This window comes from Choloepus didactylus, chromosome X, assembly GCF_015220235.1.
Source record: "Choloepus didactylus isolate mChoDid1 chromosome X, mChoDid1.pri, whole genome shotgun sequence".
Lineage (NCBI taxonomy): Eukaryota > Metazoa > Chordata > Mammalia > Pilosa > Megalonychidae > Choloepus > Choloepus didactylus.
The window spans coordinates 124784906-124806888 of NC_051334.1; the positions used below are offsets into that span (position 1 = coordinate 124784906).

The 21983-nt window shown below is 39.9% G+C and overlaps 1 protein-coding gene and 1 pseudogene across 4 annotated transcripts in view; one reads left to right on the forward strand and one right to left on the reverse strand.

Annotated features, from left to right (window-relative positions):
- Positions 1–21983, forward strand: part of RNF128 (ring finger protein 128) — a 166550-nt gene that overhangs the window by 49621 nt on the left and 94946 nt on the right. The window contains exon 1 of one of the 4 annotated variants that reach the window (XM_037821298.1): positions 9243–10051. The exons of 2 other annotated variants lie outside the window; for them this stretch is intronic. In XM_037821298.1, coding sequence (XP_037677226.1) covers positions 9559–10051 — 493 coding nt within the window. In that variant the 5' untranslated portion in view covers positions 9243–9558. Of the gene's footprint in view, positions 1–9242; positions 10052–21983 lie in introns of those variants that run through there. One more of the 4 variants, XM_037821297.1, reaches the window with a different exon arrangement.
- Positions 19535–20135, reverse strand: LOC119522709 (annotated as a pseudogene).

The window sequence follows — 21983 nt, forward strand, 5'->3', positions numbered from 1 at the left end:
TGTCAAATTATTTATTATTTATTTTCCAATTATTTATTATTTATAGCTCAAATGAAAGAGTTCTAGTTTAGATTACTGACAACTTAAAATCCTTTACATTGAAGTTTGGAAAATGTTACGTGTCAAAGCTGGATGATGGCTAATAAAATGTTAAAAAGTTAAGAAAACACCTCCCTCTAAAGGTGGAAATGTCTCTTCACATAAAAGGGACTAAAAGGGAAAAAAAAAAAAATCCTTCACATAAAATAAACTAATCTGTCCCCCAGGAGGGAATAAAAATCCCTTAATCTCAGTATTTGATAGTATTTTTGCATGACCTTGTTCCATAGAGGATTTGAGGCTAGTAATTGGAGTTAAGCCCATGCTCTGTGTCAAAATATTAAATGATGATGGCAGTGATAGTGGTGATATTTATTTAATATTTCCTTTTTGCATACCAAAAAAAAAAGCAACAGCAGTATGAAATATAGAACCAATTGTATGTTAGCAGAGTGGAAATTTGCCACCTGGCATAGAAATCAAGAGAGGGTTATTTCACTAACAAGAGTCTATCGTCAACACTTGAAGACATATGAATGCCTAGGTATTTGAAAATGTAACCAATACTGGATTTTCTGAGAACCCACTGCTTCTTCCATTTTTGTGATTCTTTCACATATCCTAGTTCCTTTTCTTCCTCATGTTGTTTTTTTTTTTTTTATTGAGATTTATTCACATACCACGCAGTCATACAAAACAAATTGTACTTTCGATTGTTTACAGTACCATTACATAGTTGTACATTCATCACCTAAATCAATCCCTGACACCTTCATTAGCACACACACAAAAATAACAAGAATAATAATTAGAGTGAAAAAGAGCAATTGAAGTAAAAAAGAACACTAGGTACCTTTGTCTGTTTGTTTGCTTCCCCTACTTTTCTACACATCCATCCATAAACTAGACAAAGTGGAGTTTGGTCCTTATGGCATTCCCAATCCCACTGTCACCCCTCATAAGCTACATTTTTATACAACTGTCTTCGAGATTCATGGGTTCTGGGTTGTAGTTTAATAGTTTCAGGTATCCACCACCAGCTACCCCAATTCTTTAGAACCTAAAAAGGTTGTCTAAAGTGTGCGTAAGAGTGCCCACCAGAGTGATCTCTCGGCTCGTTTTGGAATCTCTCTGCCACTGAAGCTTATTTCATTTCCTTTCACATCCCCCTTTTGGTCAAGAAGATGTTCTCCATCCCACGATGCCGGGTCTACATTCCTCCCCGGGAGTCATATTCCACGTTGCCAGGGAGATTCACTTCCCTGGGTGTCTGATCCCACGTAGGGGGGAGGGTAGTGATTTCACCTTTCAAGTTGGCTTAGCCAGAGAGAGAGGGCCACATCTGAGCAACAAAGAGGCATTCAGGAGGAGACTCTTAGGCACAAATACAGGGAGGCCTAGCCTCTCCTTTGCAGCAACCGTCTTCCCAAGGGTAAAACTTATGGTAGAGGGCTCAACCCATCAAACCACCAGTCCCCTATGTCTGTGGTCATGTTAGCAACCATGGAGGTGGGGTAGGCGAATACCCCTGCATTCTCCACAGGCTCCTCAAGGGGGCACTACATCTTTTTATTTTTTTTTCCTTGTTTGTCTTTTTTCTTTTTTTTAACTTTCCCTTCTTTTTTCAAATTAACTGTATGAAAAAAAAAGTTAAAAAGAAAACAAACATACAATAAAAGAACATTTCAAAGAGACCATAGCAAGGGAGTAAGAAAAAGACAACTAACCTAAGATAACTGCTTAACTTCCAACATGTTCCTACTTTACCCCAAGAAAGTTACATAATATAGCAACATTTCAGTGAACTTGTTCCTACTACATCCATCAGAAATTAACAGACCATAGTCATTTCTGGGCATCCCCAGAACGTTAAATAGCTTATCTGTTCTTCTTGGATTATTGTTCCCCCTTCCTTAATTGCTCTCTACTGCTAGTTCCCCTACATTCTACATTATAAACCATTTGTTTTACATTTTTCAAAGTTCACATTAGTGGTAGCATATAATATTTCTCTTTTTGTGCCTGGCTTATTTCGCTCAGCATTATGTCTTCAAGGTTCATCCATGTTGTCATATGTTTCACCAGATCGTTCCTTCTTACTGCCGCGTAGTATTCCATCGTGTGTATATACCACATTTTATTTATCCACTCATCTGTTGAAGGACATTTGGGTTGTTTCCATCTCTTGGCAATTGTGAATAATGCTGCTATGAACATTGGCGTGCAGATATCTGTTCGTGTCACTGCTTTCCGATCTTCCGGGTATATACCGAGAAGTGCAATCGCTGGATCGAATGGTAGCTCTATATCTAGTTTTCTAAGGAACTGCCAGACTGACTTCCAGAGTGGCTGAACCATTATACAGTCCCACCAACAATGAATAAGAGTTCCAATTTCTCCACATCCCCTCCAGCATTTGTAGTTTCCTGTTTGTTTAATGGCAGCCATTCTAACCGGTGTTAGATGGTATCTCATTGTGGTCTTAATTTGCATCTCTCTAATAGCTAGTGAAGCTGAACATTTTTTCATGTGTTTCTTGGCCATTTGTATTTCCTCTTCAGAGAACTGTCTTTTCATATCTTTTGCCCATTTTATAATTGGGCTGTCTGTACTATTGTCATTGAGTTGTAGGATTTCTTTGTATATGCAAGATATCAGTCTTTTGTCAGATACATGGTTTCCAAAAATTTTTTCCCATTGAGTTGGCTGCCTCTTTACCTTTTGAGAAATTCCTTTGAGGTGCAGAAACTTCTAAGCTTGAGGAGTTCCCATTTATCTATTTTCTCTTTTGTTGCTTGTGCTTTGGGTGTAAAGTCTAGGAAGTGGCCTCCTAATACAAGGTCTTGAAGATGTTTTCCTACATTATCTTCTAGGAGTTTATGGTACTTTCTTTTATATTGAGATCTTTGGTCCATTTTGAGTTAATTTTTGTGTAGGGGGTGAGGTAGGGGTCCTCTTTCATTCTTTTGGATATGGATATCCAACTCTCCCAGCCCCATTTGTTGAAAAGACCATTATGGCTCAGTTCGGTGACTTTGGGGGCCTTATCAAAGATCAGTCGGCCATAGATCTGAGGGTCTATCTCTGAATTCTCAATTCGATTCCATTGATCTATATGTCTATCTTTGTGCCAGTACCATGCTGTTTTGGCAACTGTGGCTTTATAATAAGCTTCAAAGTCAGGGAGTGTAAGTCCTCCCACTTCGTTTTTCTTTTTTAGAGTGTCTTTAGCAATTCGAGGCATCTTCCCTTTCCAAATAAATTTGATAACTAGCTTTTCCAAGTCTGCAAAGTAGGTTGTTGGAATTTTGATTGGGATTGCATTGAATCTGTAGATGAGTTTGGGTAGAATTGACATCTTAATGACATTTAGCCTTCCTATCCATGAACATGGAATATTTTTCCATCTTTTAAGGTCCCCTTCTATTTCTTTTAGTAGAGTTATGTAGTTTTCTTTGTATAGGTCTTTTACATCTTTGGTTAAGTTTATTCCTAGGTACTTGATTTTTTTAGTTGCTATTGAAAATGGTATCTTTTTCTTGAGTGTCTCTTCAGTTTGTTCATTTCTAGCATATAGAAACATTACTGACTTATGTGCATTAATCTTGTATCCCGCTACTTTGCTAAATTTGTTTATTAGCTCTAGTAGGTGTATCGTTGATTTCTCAGGGTTTTCTAGATATAAGATCATATCATCTGCAAACAATGACAGTTTTACTTCTTCTTTTCCAATTTGGATGCCTTTTATTTCTTTGTCTTGCCGGATTGCCCTGGCTAGCACTTCCAGCACAATGTTGAATAACAGTGGTGACAGCGGGCATCCTTGTCTTGTTCCTGATCTTAGAGGGAAGGCTTTCAGTCTCTCACCATTGAGTACTATGCTGGCTGTGGGTTTTTCATATATGCTCTTTATCATGTTGAGGAAGTTTCCTTCAATTCCTACCTTTTGAAGTGTTTTTATCAAAAAGGGATGTTGGATGTTGTCAAATGCTTTTTCAGCATCCATTGAGATGATCAATTGATTTTTCCCTTTCGAGTTTTTAATGTGTTGTAATACATTGATTGTTTTTCTTATGTTGAACCATCCTTGCATGCCTGGAATGAACCCCACTTGGTCATGGTGTATGATTTTTTTAATGTGTCTTTGGATTCGATTTGCAAGTATTTTGTTGAGGATTTTTGCATCTATATTCATTAGGGAGATTGGCCGGTAGTTTTCCTTTTTTGTAGCATCTTTGCCTGGTTTTGGTATTAGATTGATGTTAGCTTCATAAAATGAGTTAGGTAGTGTTCCATTTTTTTCAATGTTTTGAAAGAGTTTGAGTAAGATTGGTGTCAGTTCTTTCTGGAAAGTTTGGTAGAATTCCCCTGTGAAGCCATCTGGCCCTGGGCATTTATTTGTGGGAAGATTTTTGATGACTGATTGGATCTCTTTGCTTGTGATGGGTTGGTTGAGGTCTTCTATTTCTTCTCTGGTCAGTCTAGGTTGTTCATATGTTTCCAGGAAATTGTCCATTTCTTCTACATTATCCAGTTTGTTGCCATACAGTTGTTCATAATATCCTCTTATAATTTTTTTAATTTCTTCAGGATCTGCAGTTATGTCACCTTTTTCATTCATTATTTTGTTTATATGGGTCTTCTCTCTTTTTGATTTTGTCAGTCTAGCTAGGGGCTTGTCAATCTTGTTGATCTTCTCAAAGAACCAACTTTTGGTGATATTTATCCTTTCTATTGTTTTTTTGTTCTCTATGTCATTTATTTCTGCTTTAATCCTTGTTATTTCTTTTCTTGTACTTGGTTTAGGATTGGTTTGCTGTTCATTTTCTAGCTTCTTCAGTTGATCCATTAGTTCTTTGATTTTGGCTCTTTCTTCCTTTTTAATATATGCGTTTAGTGCTATAAATTTCCCCCTTAGTACTGCTTTTGCTGCATCCCATAGGTTTTGGTATGTTGTGTTCTCATTTTCATTCGTCTGTATATATTTAGCAATTTCTCTTGCTATTTCTTCTTTAACCCACTGATTGTTTAGGAGTGTGTTGTTTAACCTCCAGGTATTTGTGAATTTTCTAAGTCTCTGATGGTTATTGACTTCTAATTGTATTCCATTGTGGTCAGAGAATGTGCTTTGAATAATTTCAATCTTTTTAAATTTATTGAGGCTTGTTTTATGTCCCAGCATATGATCTATTCTGGAGAAAGTTCCATGAGCACTAGAAAAGTATGTGTATCCTGGTGATTTGGGATGTAATGTCCTGTATATGTCTGTTAAATCTAATTCATTTATCAGATTGTTTAGGTTTTCAATTTCCTTATTGGTCTTCTGTCTGGTTGATCTATCTATAGGAGAGAGTGATGTGTTGAAGTCTCCCACAATTATTGTGGAAACATCAATTGCTTCCTTTAGTTTTGCCAATGTTTCTCTCATGTATTTTGTGGCACCTTGATTGGGTGCATAGACATTTACGATTGTTATTTCTTCTTGCTGAATTGCCCCTTTTATTAGTATGTAGTGGCCTTCTTTGTCTCTCAAAACATCCCTGCATTTGAAGTCTATTTTATCTGAGATTAATATTGCTACACCTGCTTTCTTTTGGCTGTAGCTTGCATGAAATATTTTTTTCCATCCTTTCACTTTCAGTTTCTTTGTGTCCCTGTGTCTAAGATGAGTCTCTTGTATGCAACATATTGATGGTTCATTTTTTTTGATCCATTCTGCGAATCTATATCTTTTAATTGGGGAGTTTAACCATTTACATTCAACGTTAAAACCGTGAAGGCATTTCTTGAATCGGCCATCTTATCCTTTGGATTATGTTTGCCATATTTTTCCCTCTCTCTATTAATATCCTTTATTGTACCCATACCGAATCTCTTTAGTACTGAACCTTTCTCCAAGTCTCTCTGTCCTGTCTTTGTTTCTCTGTCTGTAGGGCTCCCTTTAGTATCTCCAGTAGGGCAGGTCTCTTGTTAGCAAATTCTCTCAGCATTTCTTTGTCTGTGAAAAATTTAAGCTCTCCCTCAAATTTGAAGGAGAGCTTTGCTGGATAAAGTATTCTTGGCTGGAAATTCCTCTCACTCAGAATTTTAAATATATCGTGCCACTGCCTTCTCGCCTCCATGGTGGCAGCTGAGTAGTCACTACTTAGTCTTATGCTGTTTCCTTTGTATGTGGTGAATTGCTTTTCTCTTGCTGCTTTCAGAACTTGCTCCTTCTCTTCTATGTTTGACAGTGTGATCAGTATATGTCTCGGAGTGGGTTTTTTTGGATTTATTCTATTTGGAGTTCGCTGAGCATTTATGATTTGTGTATTTATGTTGTTTAGAAGATTTGGGAAGTTTTCCCCAACAATTTCTTTGAATACTCTTCCTAGACCTTTACCCTTTTCTTCCCCTTCTGGGACACCAATGAGTCTTATATTCGGACGTTTCATATTATCCATCATATCCCTGAGGTCCATTTCGAGTTTTTCAATTTTTTTCCCCATTCTTTCTTTTATGCTTTCATTTTCCATTCTGTCATCTTCCAGGTCACTGATTCGTTGTTCAACTTCCTCTAGTCTTGTACTATGAGTGTCCAGAATATTTTTAATTTGGTGAACAGTTTCTTTAATTTCCATAAGATCATCCATTTTTTTATTTAGTCTTGCAATGTCTTCTTTATGCTCTTCTAGGGTCTTCTTGATTTCCTTCATATCCCGTACTATGGTCTCATTGTTCATCTTTAGTTCTTTGAGTAGCTGCTCTAGGTGTGTCTCTTCTGGTCTTTTGATTTGGGTGCTTGGGCTTGGGTTATCCATATCGTCTGGTTTTTTCATATGCTTTATAATTTTCTGTTGTTTTTGGCCTCGTGGCATTTGCTGAACTTGATAGGGTTCTTTTAGGGTTTGTAGACCAGTTGAAGTCCTTATCTCTAATTTATCAGATCTACAGCTTCGTGGAGTACACTTTCTCTAACTAACCAGCAGGTGGCGTCCACGAGCCACCTGTTCTCCACAAGCCAGATCTCCCCTGCTTAGCCTTTTTGGTGAGTGGGGGAGTGAGTCTTGTGGGGCCCAATTGGTGTACCAAGCTTGCGTGTGTAGTTGGTGTTGCCTGCCCTGTATGTGGGGCGTGTTTCTGGGCAGTCGGGGAGGGGGGGGTGGCCCTAACAATCAAATCTCCCTGATGATCCTAGAGTTTTAAAGCTACTGCAATAGTCTAATCCTTCAGTTCAGTCCTGCCACAGTTTGTCTCTGCCACTGACCCACAAGTCTTTGGTATTGGCGTATGGCTCCTGAGACTTGCAAGTGGGCCCCTCTTCCAGGCTGTGCACCCCGGGTCCTCTGTTGAGGGATGACTGTGCTATGTCACAGGTGAGTGCCGTCCCCCCAGGGCAGTTCTGGGCTGCTGGGCTGTGTTGGGAGGCTCCCAGTCTGCTCAAATGATGGCTGAATGGGGCTCTGTTAATTCACACTGCTCCCCCTTCCCAGCTCTGGGACATTCAGCTGAGGTTGCAGGGAAGGCTAATATCCACGCCCAGTTTTGTGGTGTGTGCCTGTTATTTGAAGCACTTCCGTCACACTGGGTTGTCTGGGGCAGCTCTGGGCTATGGGGCTGGCGATGGGCAGGAGTGTTTCCTGTCCACCAGGATGGTGGCTGTGAGCGGACACCCCCCTTTTCTTGGGAAGTTGTGTTGTTTAGTGAATTTTCTCAGCCACTGGATTATTGCCTTTTGTCTCAGAGCTCTCTTAGTTCTGCTCATGACTTGACGTGCCCAAATTTCAATTCTTTGAAGCTTTCTGTATTGAGCTTCTTAGAGTAATTGTTTTAGAAAAAGCAAAAAGGATTAAAAAAAAAAAAAAAAAAAAAAAACGGCCCTCCTCAGAGATCTAATGGGTTATTGAAATGCTAATAGACAAAGCAACCAGGGCCATTAAGGAAAGGTTCACAGGGCAGAGAGATCAGCCTTGCTTCGGGATTTGCATATGCGCCTCAAGGCCTGATCTCCGCCCTTCCCCTTTCTGTGTTCACCAGAACTCCAAAAATCCTCTGCTTTTATTTTGGAGTTTTTCGTGTTGTTTTTTTTCTATGCTTGTCTCCTCTCTGCTGGGCTGGCTGCTCTCAGAGTCTCTGGTGTCTGGTCTCAGTCTATCTATGGTTGGAGTTTGAATCAGTAGAATGAGTTTCCGATAAGAGCAGCCACTGCAATTCTCCCCTCTCCTTCCTGGAGCTGACAGCCCCTCCTCCCCCGGGACTGAGCCTGGCAGGGAGGGGCGCGGGTCCCCTGGCCGCAAAAACTTACAGATTTCGCTGATCTCAGCAGTTCCACGTTTTCATGAGTGTTGTATGAAGTATGCCCAAAGACAGATTGCTCTGTGGTGTCCAGTCCACGCAGTTCCTGGCTTTTTACCTACTTTCCTGGAGGAGTAACTAAAACATACAGCTCACCAGTCTGCCATCTTGCCCCGCCTCCCCAACCCACTTTTATTGAGTATCTACAAAGTAATAGTTGACAGGGGAGGCAAAAATTGTACACTTCAAGTAAGGGTAAGTCATAATGAAATAGTGCCATGAGTATGAATTGCTCAGATGGGGCAGGCTCCTTTTAGATAGTAGGAAATGGATAAAGATTATGTCAGGAATGGTGCAGGCATATCCTTTGGGTAAACCTAGTTTGTGGAAGGTGAAGAAAAGAGGCTTAGTTATGGGGTGTGTGAAAAAGGTAAGAATTCTTTTTTGAGGACAAGATTTCTTTTAGAAGGGGCATCTGATGCAGTATATTTAGTCTGGGATAACTGTAAGAAGGCAATATCCATGTATGACGCTGGTTTGGAGCTGGAAAGAAGAAAGGTGCAATTTGGGACCAGCGAGAAAGGATAACTAGCTTTTCCTGCGCCCCCCGCCCCCGGCTCTACCTGGAGAATCAGTAAACAGCCTGACCCCAGCACCACCCACATACCCAAATTCTCTCGACTACAACTCAGACCCTTCGGATCAGCGCTTTTAGACGTACCTTAAGCCTGAAAGACCCTTTTAGGCAAATGTTAGGAGAGAAAATGTGTTCTTGCGATTCAAAACGGACTCGAATCCTACCGGAAAGCTCTTATGTTCGCTGATTCTCTAGTTTCTCACCTGTCCATTTTTTATAAAACAACGCAACACACCTGGCCACACAGTCACAGTTCTCACTCTAATGCCGCCCCATCCAGTTACCCTTTTAAGAGGCGGATCCCGCAGTATCCTTTCCTCCCTCCCAGCCACCTCTACCCGGAGTCGGCTGGGCGGAGCTTCATGCTAAAACCCTAGAGCCCAACGGGGCCGCGGCAGTAGCGAAGAGGACTGGAGATGCTAAGATCTGCATCTGCGGCAACATCTCTACCGACGCTACGTGCCTCTCGGCTCAGACCTAGGTCGCGGCGGGCGCCAGCCTCTCCCGGCTCGCTCCCCACCTGGCACTCACCTGGTTGAGGCCGGGTCCTGCCGAGCGCAAGGAGGACGCCTAGGAGGGGCCCTAGGGAACCGCGGAGAGCGCGCGCCATGGGGCCGCCGCCCGGGGCCGGGGGCTCCTGCCGCGGTGGCTGCGGCTTTTCTTGGTTGCTGGCGTGGTGCTTCTTGCTGACTCTGAGTCTGTACACTCCGGGATCCCGTGGGGCCGAGGCAGTGTGGACCGCGTACCTCAACGTGTCCTGGCGGGTTCCGCACACCGGAGTGAACCGTACGGTGTGGGAGCTGAGCGAGGAGGGCGTGTACGGCCAAGACTCGCCGCTCGAGCCCGTGGCTGGAGTCCTGGTACCGCCCGACGGGCCGGGGGCTCTCAACGCCTGTAACCCGCACACGAATTTCACGGTGCCCACGATCCCAGGGGACTTGGGAAGCACCGTGCAAGTCTCTTGGTTGGCCCTCATCCAGCGCGGTGGGGGCTGCACCTTCGCAGACAAGATCCATCTGGCTTACGAGAGAGGGGCGTCTGGGGCCGTCATTTTTAACTTCCCGGGGACCCGCAATGAGGTCATCCCCATGTCTCACCCGGGTGAGTGCAGCTGCTAAATTGCACCCCTCCACACCCCACTCGTGCCAGTTTATTTTACTCACTGCTCTCCTCTGCCCCCCAACCCTGTGCTCTAAAGGAAAACGGGTGCCCTTTCTGTCCCCACCGAGTGAAGCAGGATCCTCCCCTTCCCAAGATTTACCACGCATGGGGGTTGGGAGGAAAAATCCTTCAGAATTAGCCTTTCTTGTGGAAAAGGATAGGACAAACGGGGTGCGGAGGCTGGCAAATCGGGCAGAAGACTGTTTAGGCTCTTTGCGTCCCCTTTGCGCGGCGTTTGACGCGGGTGCCTGGCCTCTGATTAAGTGGTGGTGGGCATTGACTTTGAAATGACTGGAGAGAAGACTTCCTCTTTCCTGTTCAACAACCTCAGGCCAGCAGCAGATTTACTTCTTTTTCTCCGTTTTTCTCTCCATGTTTCCTAGATATCAGGTACAAAATTGTGTTACTGTGCCCTGTTAACCTTGTTGCAATTTTGGTGGAAACTTTGCTTTAGCTCTTGGGCTTGCATCTGTTCAGTGGTCTCGGGTCCAAGAGTTTGCTGGTATCAGTGCTTTCGTTTTCCTCTGAAAAATCTGATTTAGATTTTTGAGTTGCAAAACAGGTAATTAATGTTATTGAAAAAGAAGGTTTATGCCCGAGGATAACAAAGGCCTAGATTTTGGAAAAAGTAGTCCAGGTAGTTCTTAAATTTGTAGAGATGGCGTGGGTTAGTATTTTACCCCCTTCTATTACCTTTCCGGAAACCTCCATCATTGTGAGATTAGGTACACACACACACACACACACACACACACACACACACACACACACAGATCCTTGGCCTCAGATTTTTGGTGATAAAAGGAAGAGACGTGTGTATATTATAGTTATTGTTAATAGTTGTGTCTCCAGTCAGACCTTGATTCAAATTACAGCTCCATTGCTTAGTAGTTCTGTGACCTTGGGCAACTTATTTGAAGATTTTAAGTTTTGGAGACTGAGTTCCTTCATGAGTCAAATGGGAATGAATAATAAGAAAGAACTACCATACGGGTTTGTGGGGATGAAATGAAATTAGGCCCATAAAGACTTTAGCACACAGCCCGGGACATCATCTACTCTCAGTAAAGGTAAGCTGGTAGGATTAGCCTTTTAGGAGTCATGGAGAGATGAATCTGCTCATTTAACTGCTAGAAGTTTTTGTTTTGCTTAAAACAGTATGACTGAACCTGTCAAGAGAGCACTTGTATTGAGTGGCTGGGTAGTGTAATAGAGCACTGATCTGGAACTTGGAAGATTTAAGTTCTTTTAGCCCTTTCTTTGCTTCTACAAGCTTTGTGACCTTGAACAAATTACTCTATGTCAAATGGTAGTATAGCAGTAGGGAATGGAGACCAAGCTGGCAGAGTGTGCAGAGACAAAAGAGAGCTAGATGAACTCGAAGATCCCTTCCAGCTCTAAAATGTTGTGATTCATAGCTTTTATATTGATTAAAGGAGCAACTGTATGTTTCTTGATTGATAATTTATTGATTAGACTGAAATTACTTTTTAAAGGCTAATAAAAATAAAGAATAAGGACATAGTAATTTTTAAAGTCTTTACATTCCAGTTGGTTATCCAAATGCAAAGGTTTTATTTCCTCCAAATGAGAGTCACTCGCATAAATGATATAGAGTTGAAGAACATTCTTGAATTAGAGTCCCTACTTGGACTGTTTTCATTCCACTTCTGTTAAGAATGTAGACTTATATTAAACTGATAGTTTTAGGGGACATGAAATTAATTTTTTTGCACTCCCACTATGTGCCATGTGCTCTAAATATATCATACTTATACTTTCAGAGGCAATATGGTGTGCTAGGCAAGTGTAGGCATTGTGGTCAAGATTGGGAATCAAATTCTAGATTTACCACATAATAGCTTTGTATCCTTGGTCAGATTGTCTAACTTTGCTGAGTCTCTGTTTCCCCATCTGTAAGATGGTGATAATATTTACATTGTTGTGATTATTACAGATAATATATGTGATCTACTTAAAACATAATAAACACCCAGTGAATGTTAGTTATTATGATAGGTTAATGCTAAAATGATGCAAAAATTTAAGGTAAAATATATGACTGCAACTGTCAATTTCAAGACATGAATGCAATGGGAATCTAATCATGGCTGTCTTGTTTCAGGACACTGTGTATGAATAAAGCCCTAAATATCTTACCACTTAATTAAACTACACTCAGAAAGGTATGTTGACACTGTAAAAATGCATTATTATCTCAGACGATAACTATAGTAAAGTTTGCCATTAGGTTAACAAGTCAAAAAAAGCTAGCAGATTACATGATTTACGGAATCACATTTTCTCCTCGAACTCCTGGAGAAACTTCTTTTCAACACAGAGGAAAAAAATCACTTTGCATTTCATCCACGTGTTGTTGAATATTTGTTTGCAAAGTGCTTTATTGTTTGCTTTGCTCATTCCTGGGAGTAAGCCTCGGATTCATTGTAATCTCTGGTCAAAAATGATTTATCTTGGATCGTAGTGGCAGAGAGGCAGGACTGGGGTTTGAGTGTTGATTAAGTCAATATTTATTGCCTTAAATTATACAAGGACCACCAAATATGGAAAAGCCATTGATGTCTTTGTTTACAAAATCTGTCACCCACTCTTTACAGGGGTTTGGACTTGAATAGTTTGTCCTTTGTTTGAGCTTGAGCTAAGGCATCCACACTCTCACCTATCACAGTCCTATCTATGACCATGAAGACCCATTTGTTTCAAGTAAAAGAACTAACTGGTTTAGAGCAGTTGCTTTAAAACTTTTGTTTAGAGGAGAGAAACTCCACTACATAAAAGCAATCAACTAGGAAATTTAGGGTGTTTTGATGTATACTAAAATTTGACAGAAGTTAGCTTTGTATTAGCCCGTGCAGTTTATTTATGTATATTTTATTTTGGTTGCAAAGTATCCAGAAAATCCTGATTAAACAGATAACTAATTCCAAATGATAGGTATGTATTAACAGCTTGCCTTGTAATCTCAGGATATTATTCAATCAAATTAATCCAGAAACCTGGAAGAAAATTAGGAAATTTTGGTTTCAAAGTTGAAATACTATTCAGATTCTTTATCTTATATATGAAAATCAGTTAAGAAGCAGCCAAAACCTAGAGTAAGCACTAAAGCCATCTAACATGTAGGATTGTCACAGTGAGACACATTACACATCCTTTCGTTATTGCACAACTAACTACTCTGCTCTTGCCAAGCACATGGGCCTGAGCTTTGCCTGCTGTCTAATTGAGCACAGACTGCAAGTTGAAGTGGTGTGTGTATTTGCTTGCACAGTTTTCTTTGAGTGAACATGTGCAGGCCTGAATTTATTCAAAGACCCATGCTGAGTTACAACCTTCCTAATCCATGACACATTTACAAGAACTTCAAACATAGGTAAAGGAATGGCAGGAGAGCATTATTCTTGAGGGCTGTGAAAATGTGAATGAACCAAGCAGGTCAAGTTAATAATTTGGTGGTCTTCAATGGCATACAGTTTGATATATAACAGGGTTGCTTGTCTACATTGTTGAAAGACAGTAGAGCATATTTGTTAAGAGGTTGGGCTCTGCTAATTACTATTTTTAAAATCTCAGGCCAGTCATTTTACTTCTCTAAGTCTCTGTTTTCTCCTATGTAATATGGGTGAAATAATAAACTTGCCTCATAATGTTGCTGGGATTAAATGAGATAATGCAGATAAAGTATTTAACACAGTGCCTAGCGTATAGGAAGCTGCTATTAATTTCTGTCACAGGTTTAAAGATAGAGGTATTTTAGATAATGGAAATTGAATTTTATGTTTGCATAACATATTTTTAAATGAAAATGAGTACTTTAAGGTTCACATTACCTGAAATCCTAACTTGAATGCTTTAGGTATGGGGTGGATAGACTGAATTCTTTACAGAAAATGGTCGCTTGGCCCTCTTGCATTTTTCTTTCTTTTCTCAAATAACTGCTTCCCCCTCAAGCTATCAATCTTCTTTCCATTCACAAAGGACTTTGGAATAGTATTTTGCACTGGTTTGTCATCACCTAATCCTTTCTCAACCCCTTTATATTTAGTTTTTATTCTGTTTTTTTTTTCCCTAGGAAATTGCCTTTGAAAAGAATCATCTTTAGTAGAGTGATAGGTACAAAAGAAGATGAGAAGGGATTGAGTGGTAATAAACCAATGTAAAATACCATGCCAAAATCTATTTCCAAATGCATCTTCTTGATATCCCTGCGGTTCTCTATTTGATACTGTTGACTACCACTTCTTTGAAACTGTCGCCTTGCAGTCTTGCTTTTCCACTTGCCCCTCTTTTATATCATTTATTTTGTTTCAGTAATTCATTCGTCTAACACCTCTTTTTCCTTGCAACTATACCCAGACCCCTAATTCTCCCCCTCTAATAAAGAGCTGCGACAGCCACTTGATTCTGTCACTTTAAATCTTTCCACATATGTTCCCTTCTCCATTGCAACTGTTATTACTTTGCTTTCAGTTCCTTTGTCTTCTCTCGGGAACTAGTATCTTAACTTCCTGATTGATCTCCCTGCCTCCATATTTTTCCTCCCTCCAGTTCTTCTTCCACATTACCACCAGAGCAGAGTTCTGATTACTGTATATACCATTGCTGAAAAGCCCATCACTTATAAAATTTAGACTACATTTCTTAGCATTGCATACAAGACTCTTAAAAATCTAGTCCCACCCTACTTTTAAAGCTTTCCATCCATCTTCTGTCATGGTAAGTACCACCTATGCTTCAGCCAAACCTGTAGCTGATCCCTAAACATACTCTATCTTTTCCCATTGTCATTCCTTTGCTTATTTTCTGCTTTTGCTTTCATACCCTTTTCTTCCCACTGGTCAAAAACCCACCATCCTACAATACCAATACAAATACTCCTTTATCTTTGAAGCTTTTCTTAACTCTTTTTTTCTCTTCCCAGCACAGCCCACACCAAAAACAATCTCTTCTCTTTGCTCCCATAGCACTCCGTCTCTGCAGCACTTCCTGCATTTTTGGTAGTTATTTATTTGCATATTACTCCTTCCTACTGGATTGTAATTATTTTAACATTTTGCTAATATTCACATTTCCCATGGGAACCTTTGTACTGTATGTGCTCTAGAAATGCTTGTTGAACTGCATCGAACGCCCAAGAACTCTAATGCCAGAGAATCGTAAGATTCACTAGAAACTTATCTAATGGAAGCTGATTACAATTCAATTCATTGAGTATTTATTGAGGGTCTACTGTATGCAAGGTACTGTGCTTGGTGACTGAGGGTATAAAATAATTAAGATAGAGCCCTTGGCTTCTTAAGGAATGGAGAGTCTAGTAGGAGGAATAAGAGCCCACAAGTACTTTAAGATTACAGGTTCCCTAATTTCTATGGTGAACTCCATCATGGACCAGTTTATGGGTTGAACTCCCTTAAGGATTTTAATGGCAAAATGAACTAGGTAACAAGGAAATAGTGACAATTGTTTTTTTATATTGAACTTTCCCTCTGTATTGCTTTTTATGTATGAAAAACTATCTACACTTGCATTCAATTTATGTCTTCAGTTAAAAGGTCTCCATTGGACATGTTTGCAAATGTGGAATTCTTTTTTTTTTTTTTTTTTTCTCAATTAACACATGGTTTATTTTACCGTAAGTTTCAGGCAACAGAGGTCCTTTAAGTCCCTTTCCGTAATAGTTCCTACTATTAAAAACATCAAACAGATTGTTAATTAAGCGTAGAAAATGGATGGTACCAATACAGTTTTGAAAAGGAGGCAAGCCTAATGACAGCAAACATTCTAATGCACTGGCTACACTCTCACTGAAGAGTTGGGCAGCACAATTCATTTTCAGTACATGATTTTTCAAATTTGGAAATTTACTTGGGATTCTTTCCAAACTTGATAATTCCTGTTCCTCTAGTTCCACTAAGTCCACAAGGTGTTGCCAATGTGCCATGCCATTAATAAACTGAATGCTTTGAAAATACTGAAATGCATTTCTTATTAATCTAAGCAAGTGGCAAGAATCAAAAAAGTATGCAATCTGTTGACTAGAAGATGAAGGATGCTGAAACGTACACTTCATGTTGTCTCCATCAATACGTATCCCCAAGGCTTTTGCCATTTGGACACTGTGAGCAGTAGCATCAGATGTAACAGCCAGAACTGTGATCCCTATGTCACTAAGTTTGCCGATAGTTAGACGAAGCAGCTGAGCTTGCAAATATCCAGATGTCCTATTTACAAAAAAATAACCAAGAGGTGTTCTCCAATGACCAAAAGTACCCACTGCCATTAACAAAATAGTTTCCGAGGCGAGTGGTGTTTCATCAGCATCAAGTTTGCCAAGACCAAAGTCCATAAACCCTTGCAAATGGTGACTGCTGGGGTCCCACTGAAGTTGTTGCTTGAGAGATATACCCTTTATTATCAGTGAACAATATTGATACAGCTGGTTTCCATTCTCTACTCTTTGTTGAAGAAAGGAAAAACTGTCGCTGTTGAAACCTGGACTGGGTTTGCATTTGGATAACCAAGTTCTGAGGATAGAAGAATGAGGTAACTTAAGAATCTTTCTTACGTAATCGTAGACTTTGCTACCGCACAAGTAGAGTGTGCATGCAAATTGTTTCATTTCTGTAGAGTACTCAGCTGTTTCTCTCCAGTTATACAACTCCCATTTAAAATCTGAAAACTGCTCGTAGAAGACACTCTGTTTCTTCAGAAAGTAGTTTCTCTTCTACAAGTGCATCAATTAACCGTAAGCCCCTTCTCTTCTTGATCAGCCTGTAGTTTTTTACAGAAATAAGTCTTTTTTTGGACACTTGTAACATTTGTTGCACCTCAGCCAGTTTCTCTGCACCTATAGTCAAAGGTGTCCTCAAACTATAGTTATGATCCTCGGTAGCAACCTCTTGAGAATTATCTGGAAGTGGCTGTTTTAGGATTTTCTGCCTTGCTTTACCTTTAAGGTGTGCAGCTTGAGGAACCTTGTATAGAGAAACTGATGGCACAGCTCCTTTTTTCAGCTTTCTTCTCATTCCATATGACTCAAAGTCACTTTCTTGAAAATGTTTGGAACATAGTATAGCACCTGGTCCTGGGATCCAAATCTTTTTGCTTCTGGGGTCCACACGATTAACAGCCCTTATCCATTTTGACCGCTGTATGGTATCAGTTGGAAATACGCACTGGTGGAAGGAGAGGCCACGCTCCCGGCTCAGCACGGTGTCCCGGGTGCTGCAGCCCACTGCAGAACAACTTCGGGTCATCTCGCTATGTGAGCCTCCACTTTCGAGGTTTTCGCGACAGCACAGACCACGATAAATTTAGCTCCCTGCAAATGTGGAATTCTATAACATAAAATAAAACCCTTAAAAATACCAGGGATATAGCTTGATCAGTGAATTGTTTTTTTAAGCACATGAATATTTTTTCCATTCTCTGGAAGATGTGTGTTATCACATACAGAATGCCACATTTTATCTTCGTTCCAAGTCTTAGATGGAAGAAAGAGAGGAGAGTACTGAAGACATTTATTAAGTTACTTTCTGATTAGAAAATTAATAATACTCCTTGTAGAAAACTTGGAACATGCAGAAAAGTATAAAACTGAAAATTAAAATTACTCATAATTCCATAACACAGATAACATCATCCATATTTTAGTATACTTCCTTCTTGTCTCTTTTCCCATTCAATTATAGATTTTATCCTACTTTTATCATAATGTTTAGTTTTTCGTGGATATTAATGTAATATTAAGAAAAAACAGAAAAAAATTTAAAATCTGTAGATATAACCATTTTAGCATTTGGGTGTGTTTTTGTTTTCTTTTCTTTTGCTCTGCATATATATTATTTAAAGAATTGTAATCATACTGTATACACAGTTTTGTATCCTGCCTTTTATTGTAAGCATTTCCCCATGTCATTAAAAATAGAAGAAAAGATTGCTTGTAGTTGAGGTGGTAGCCTTTGACTTAGGGAGATAGAGCCTCACTTCTGTTAGCTAGCAGCAGAGAAGTAGAAAGATGGTGATAGGGAGATGTGTGAATTGGGGCATTTAAAATGAACCAAAATATGCTGCACATGGAAAATATATACGGAAAAATACACTTGACAGTTGTAAATGTGATGTGGTCTAACCCATATGCATTGCTTATTGTTGTCTTGGTCTTTTGAAGGGTTTGAGCACCATTTGTGCTTTAATTCCTTTTTCTCCCACAGTATTCCTATAGCTGATGTCTAATTGAGGTTTATACAGGTTTCCCTGTTGCTTGAGTAAGTAGTACCTCATTGACTAAAATGGTCTTTCTTTTATCATGATAGCTGCTGAACTTTAAATTATTGTTGGAGTGTTCCCCAGAATTTATAGTGGTATCACAAAAACAAAAGTTTTTTTTTTACATTGTATATGTAAATTTTATTGAAGTATGACATACATACAAAGAAAGTACATAAATCATAGGTGTACAATGAATTTTCACAAAGCAAACACACCTATGTAACCAGACCACAGGTCAATAAAAAGAACAGTACCAGAACTCTAAAAGCTCTCCTTGCACCCCAAGATGCAGAATTTTTTTATTCAACCAGTGGTCAGTTTTGTCTTCTAAAAGAATGACCTCTTGCAGGATATGGTAGGAGCCTAGTCACCCACAAAAACAGTCTCCTTCACTGCACTGGAGCAATGTCATTGTGGCCATCCTCAGCTATATGCTTTAGGCAGTTATTACCAAGCACAGGACACATGTACTTTTTGGTGCAGTTCCTAAGCCAGCTCAGAGTTGACACACTTTGCTGTTAATGCCACCCACTTTGGAGCCCTATAGGCCAAGCAGAGCACAAGGGCCCTTTGTCATTATTCCATTTCCTGCTCTTTTTCTCTTTCAACTGTATGCTAGCCTTTCTAAACATCATGGTGTATAGTTACTTCTTGAATTTACCCATAGGCTTATTACAATATCTATTTCTTTCAAAAAGAGTTTGGTGATTCATGCTAGCTATGGGAAACCTGACTTGATTGAGGTTATTAGGTTCAGAATCTAGTCCTGATTTACTTGGTTTTAATGCTTGAGTGCTCAACTTAGTACAAATCAGTGATTTTTTTCAACTCTCTTTTAAAGAATTTATTTTACACCTATTATACCACACAGCATGGCATTTTAAAACACTGATATATAACTCCCTAATAAGATAAAGCAAAGACAAAATTGTTTATCTAACTAGAAAAAATACACACCATCACTTTATAGTCTTCAAACATTATCACACTGTAACTTTCATAATTTGATAATTTGACAATATACTCATGAAACAGTCTGCAGACAACTACTGTTTTAACAAAGAACACTTTTAAGTAGACAGGACTGTCCTAAATTGTTTATTATATGTGAATTTTAAAACATTACTTATGTTAGCGGTAACAGTGGAGCTGGAGAGTATTGCGCCTTCTCCAAGCTGCACGGAGAGAACCACCTATGGTGTGGTGAACTTGTGGCCCTTTCGAAGGCCATGGCTCTTGGGGCCTGCAGACATCACCCCATACATCTCCCTGTGCTTGTGGTCTGGCTTGGTGATCCACTGGGTGTCAGGATTTCTTCTGATATAGCTTTATGGAGTGGATAAATGAGGATAACCTCAAAGAATTTGTCTGTGGAATCTTCACCAACCCAGTAAGAATTCAGGACTCTCAGCGCCTCACAGTGGTATCCAGCTTGCTCCTCAGCAACAGCTGAAGGCCTTGAGCAAACTTAAGCTGGTTATCACCATGATGGACAGGCTTGCCATAGGTTGCACCATTTTGTGGCCACCACAGCGCACTCGAATCCTATAGATAATATAACCTTGCTTGGCCTTGTATCCCAGTCTGTGCACTTTACTGGGCCAGGTGGGACAGGGGGCCCTGTGGAATGCAGAGAGCTGGCAGTACTGCCAGCAGCGGACCCTCAGAAGAAGCATATTGCATAGGACTGCTTCTTCCTCTGTAACTCCTGTATGTACTTGTAAGCACCCATCTTGGCTTACCTTTGAGCTAGAACTGGTGGCTGCCGCCAGAAGGAAAAAAAAGACAAATCAATGATTTTGAGTTAACCCTATTCGTTTTTACCTTTCCTGAAAGAACATGGTATTAGAACACACCTGGTGTGTGTCTGTGTGTGTGTGTGTGTGCACGCACATATGTGTGTCTTTCTCAAGATATTAATTTGTCATTTCAGACAAAATGTGGGAGTAGCTTAGTTAAATGATGCTTGCAACTAAAAATGTCTTAACTTTTGTAAAGAAAATACACCTTTTGTTATTTCTGGTTTCTGATTATTTCTGATTGGTGGAATTATGGGTGATTATCGTTTTCTTCATTATTGTTTTTCTGTATCTTCTGAATTTCCTATAATGAATATGTTTTACTTTTTTTTTTAATCTTCATTTTATTGAGATATATTTACATACCACGCAGTCAAACAAAACAAATCGTACTTTCGATTGTTTACAGTACCATTACATAGTGGTACATTCATCACCCAAATCAATCCCTGACACCTTCATTAGCACACACACAAAAATAACAAGAATAATAATTAGAGTGAAAAAGAGCAATTGAAGTAAAAAAGAACACTGGGTACCTTTGTCTGTTTGTTTCCTTCCCCTATTTTTCTACTCATCCATCCATAAACTAGACAAAGTGGAGTGTGGTCCTTATGGCTTTCCCAATCCCATTGTCACCCCTCATAAGCTACATTTTTATACAACTGTCTTCGAGATTCATGGGTTTTGGGTTATAGTTTGATAGTTTCAGGTATCCACCACCAGCTACCCCAATTCTTTAGAACCTAAAAAGGGTTGTCTAAAGTGTGCATAAGAGTGCCCACCAGAGTGACCTCTCGGCTCCTTTTGGATTCTCTCTGCCACTGAAGCTTATTTCATTTCCTTTCACATCCCCCTTTTGGTCAAGAAGATGTTCTCCGTCCCACGATGCCAGGTCTACATTCCTCCCCGGGAGTCATATTCCACGTTGCCAGGGATATTCACTCCCCTGGGTGTCTGATCCCATGTAGGGGGGAGGGCAGTGATTTCACCTTTCAAGTTGGCTTAGCTAGAGAGACAGGGCCACATCTGAGCAACAAAGAGGCATTCGGGAGGAGGTTCTTAGGCACAACCATAGGGAGGCCTAGCCTCTCCTTTGCAGCAACCGTCTTCCCAAGGGTAAAACCTGTGGTAGAGGGCTCAACCCATCAAACCAACAGTCCCCTATGTCTGTGGTCATGTTAGCAACCATGGAGGTGGGGTAGGCGAATACCCCTGCATTCTCCACAGGCTCCTCAAGGGAGCACTACATCTTTTTTTTTTCCTTGTTTTTCTTTCTTTCTTTTTTTTTTTTTTTTTAACTTTCCCTTCTTTTTTAAATCAACTGTATGAAAAAAAAGTTAAAAAGAAAACAAACATACAATAAAAGAACATTTCAAAGAGACCATAACAAGGGAGTAAGAAAAAGACAACTAACCTAAGATAACTGCTTAACTTCCAACATGTTCCTACTTTACCCCAAGAAAGTTACATAATATAGCAACATTTCTGTGAACTTGCTCCTACTATATCCATCAGAAATTAACAGACCATAGTCATTTCTGGGCATCCCCAGAACGTTAAATAGCTTAACTGTTCTTCTTGGATTATTGTTCCCCCTTCCTTAATTGCTCTCTATTGCTAGTTCCCCTACATTCTACATTATAAGCCATTTGTTTTACATTTTTCAAAGTTCACATTAGTGGTAGCATATAATATTTCTCTTTTTGTGCCTGGCTTATTTCGCTCAGCATTATGTCTTCAAGGTTCATCCATGTTGTCATATGTTTCACGAGATTGTT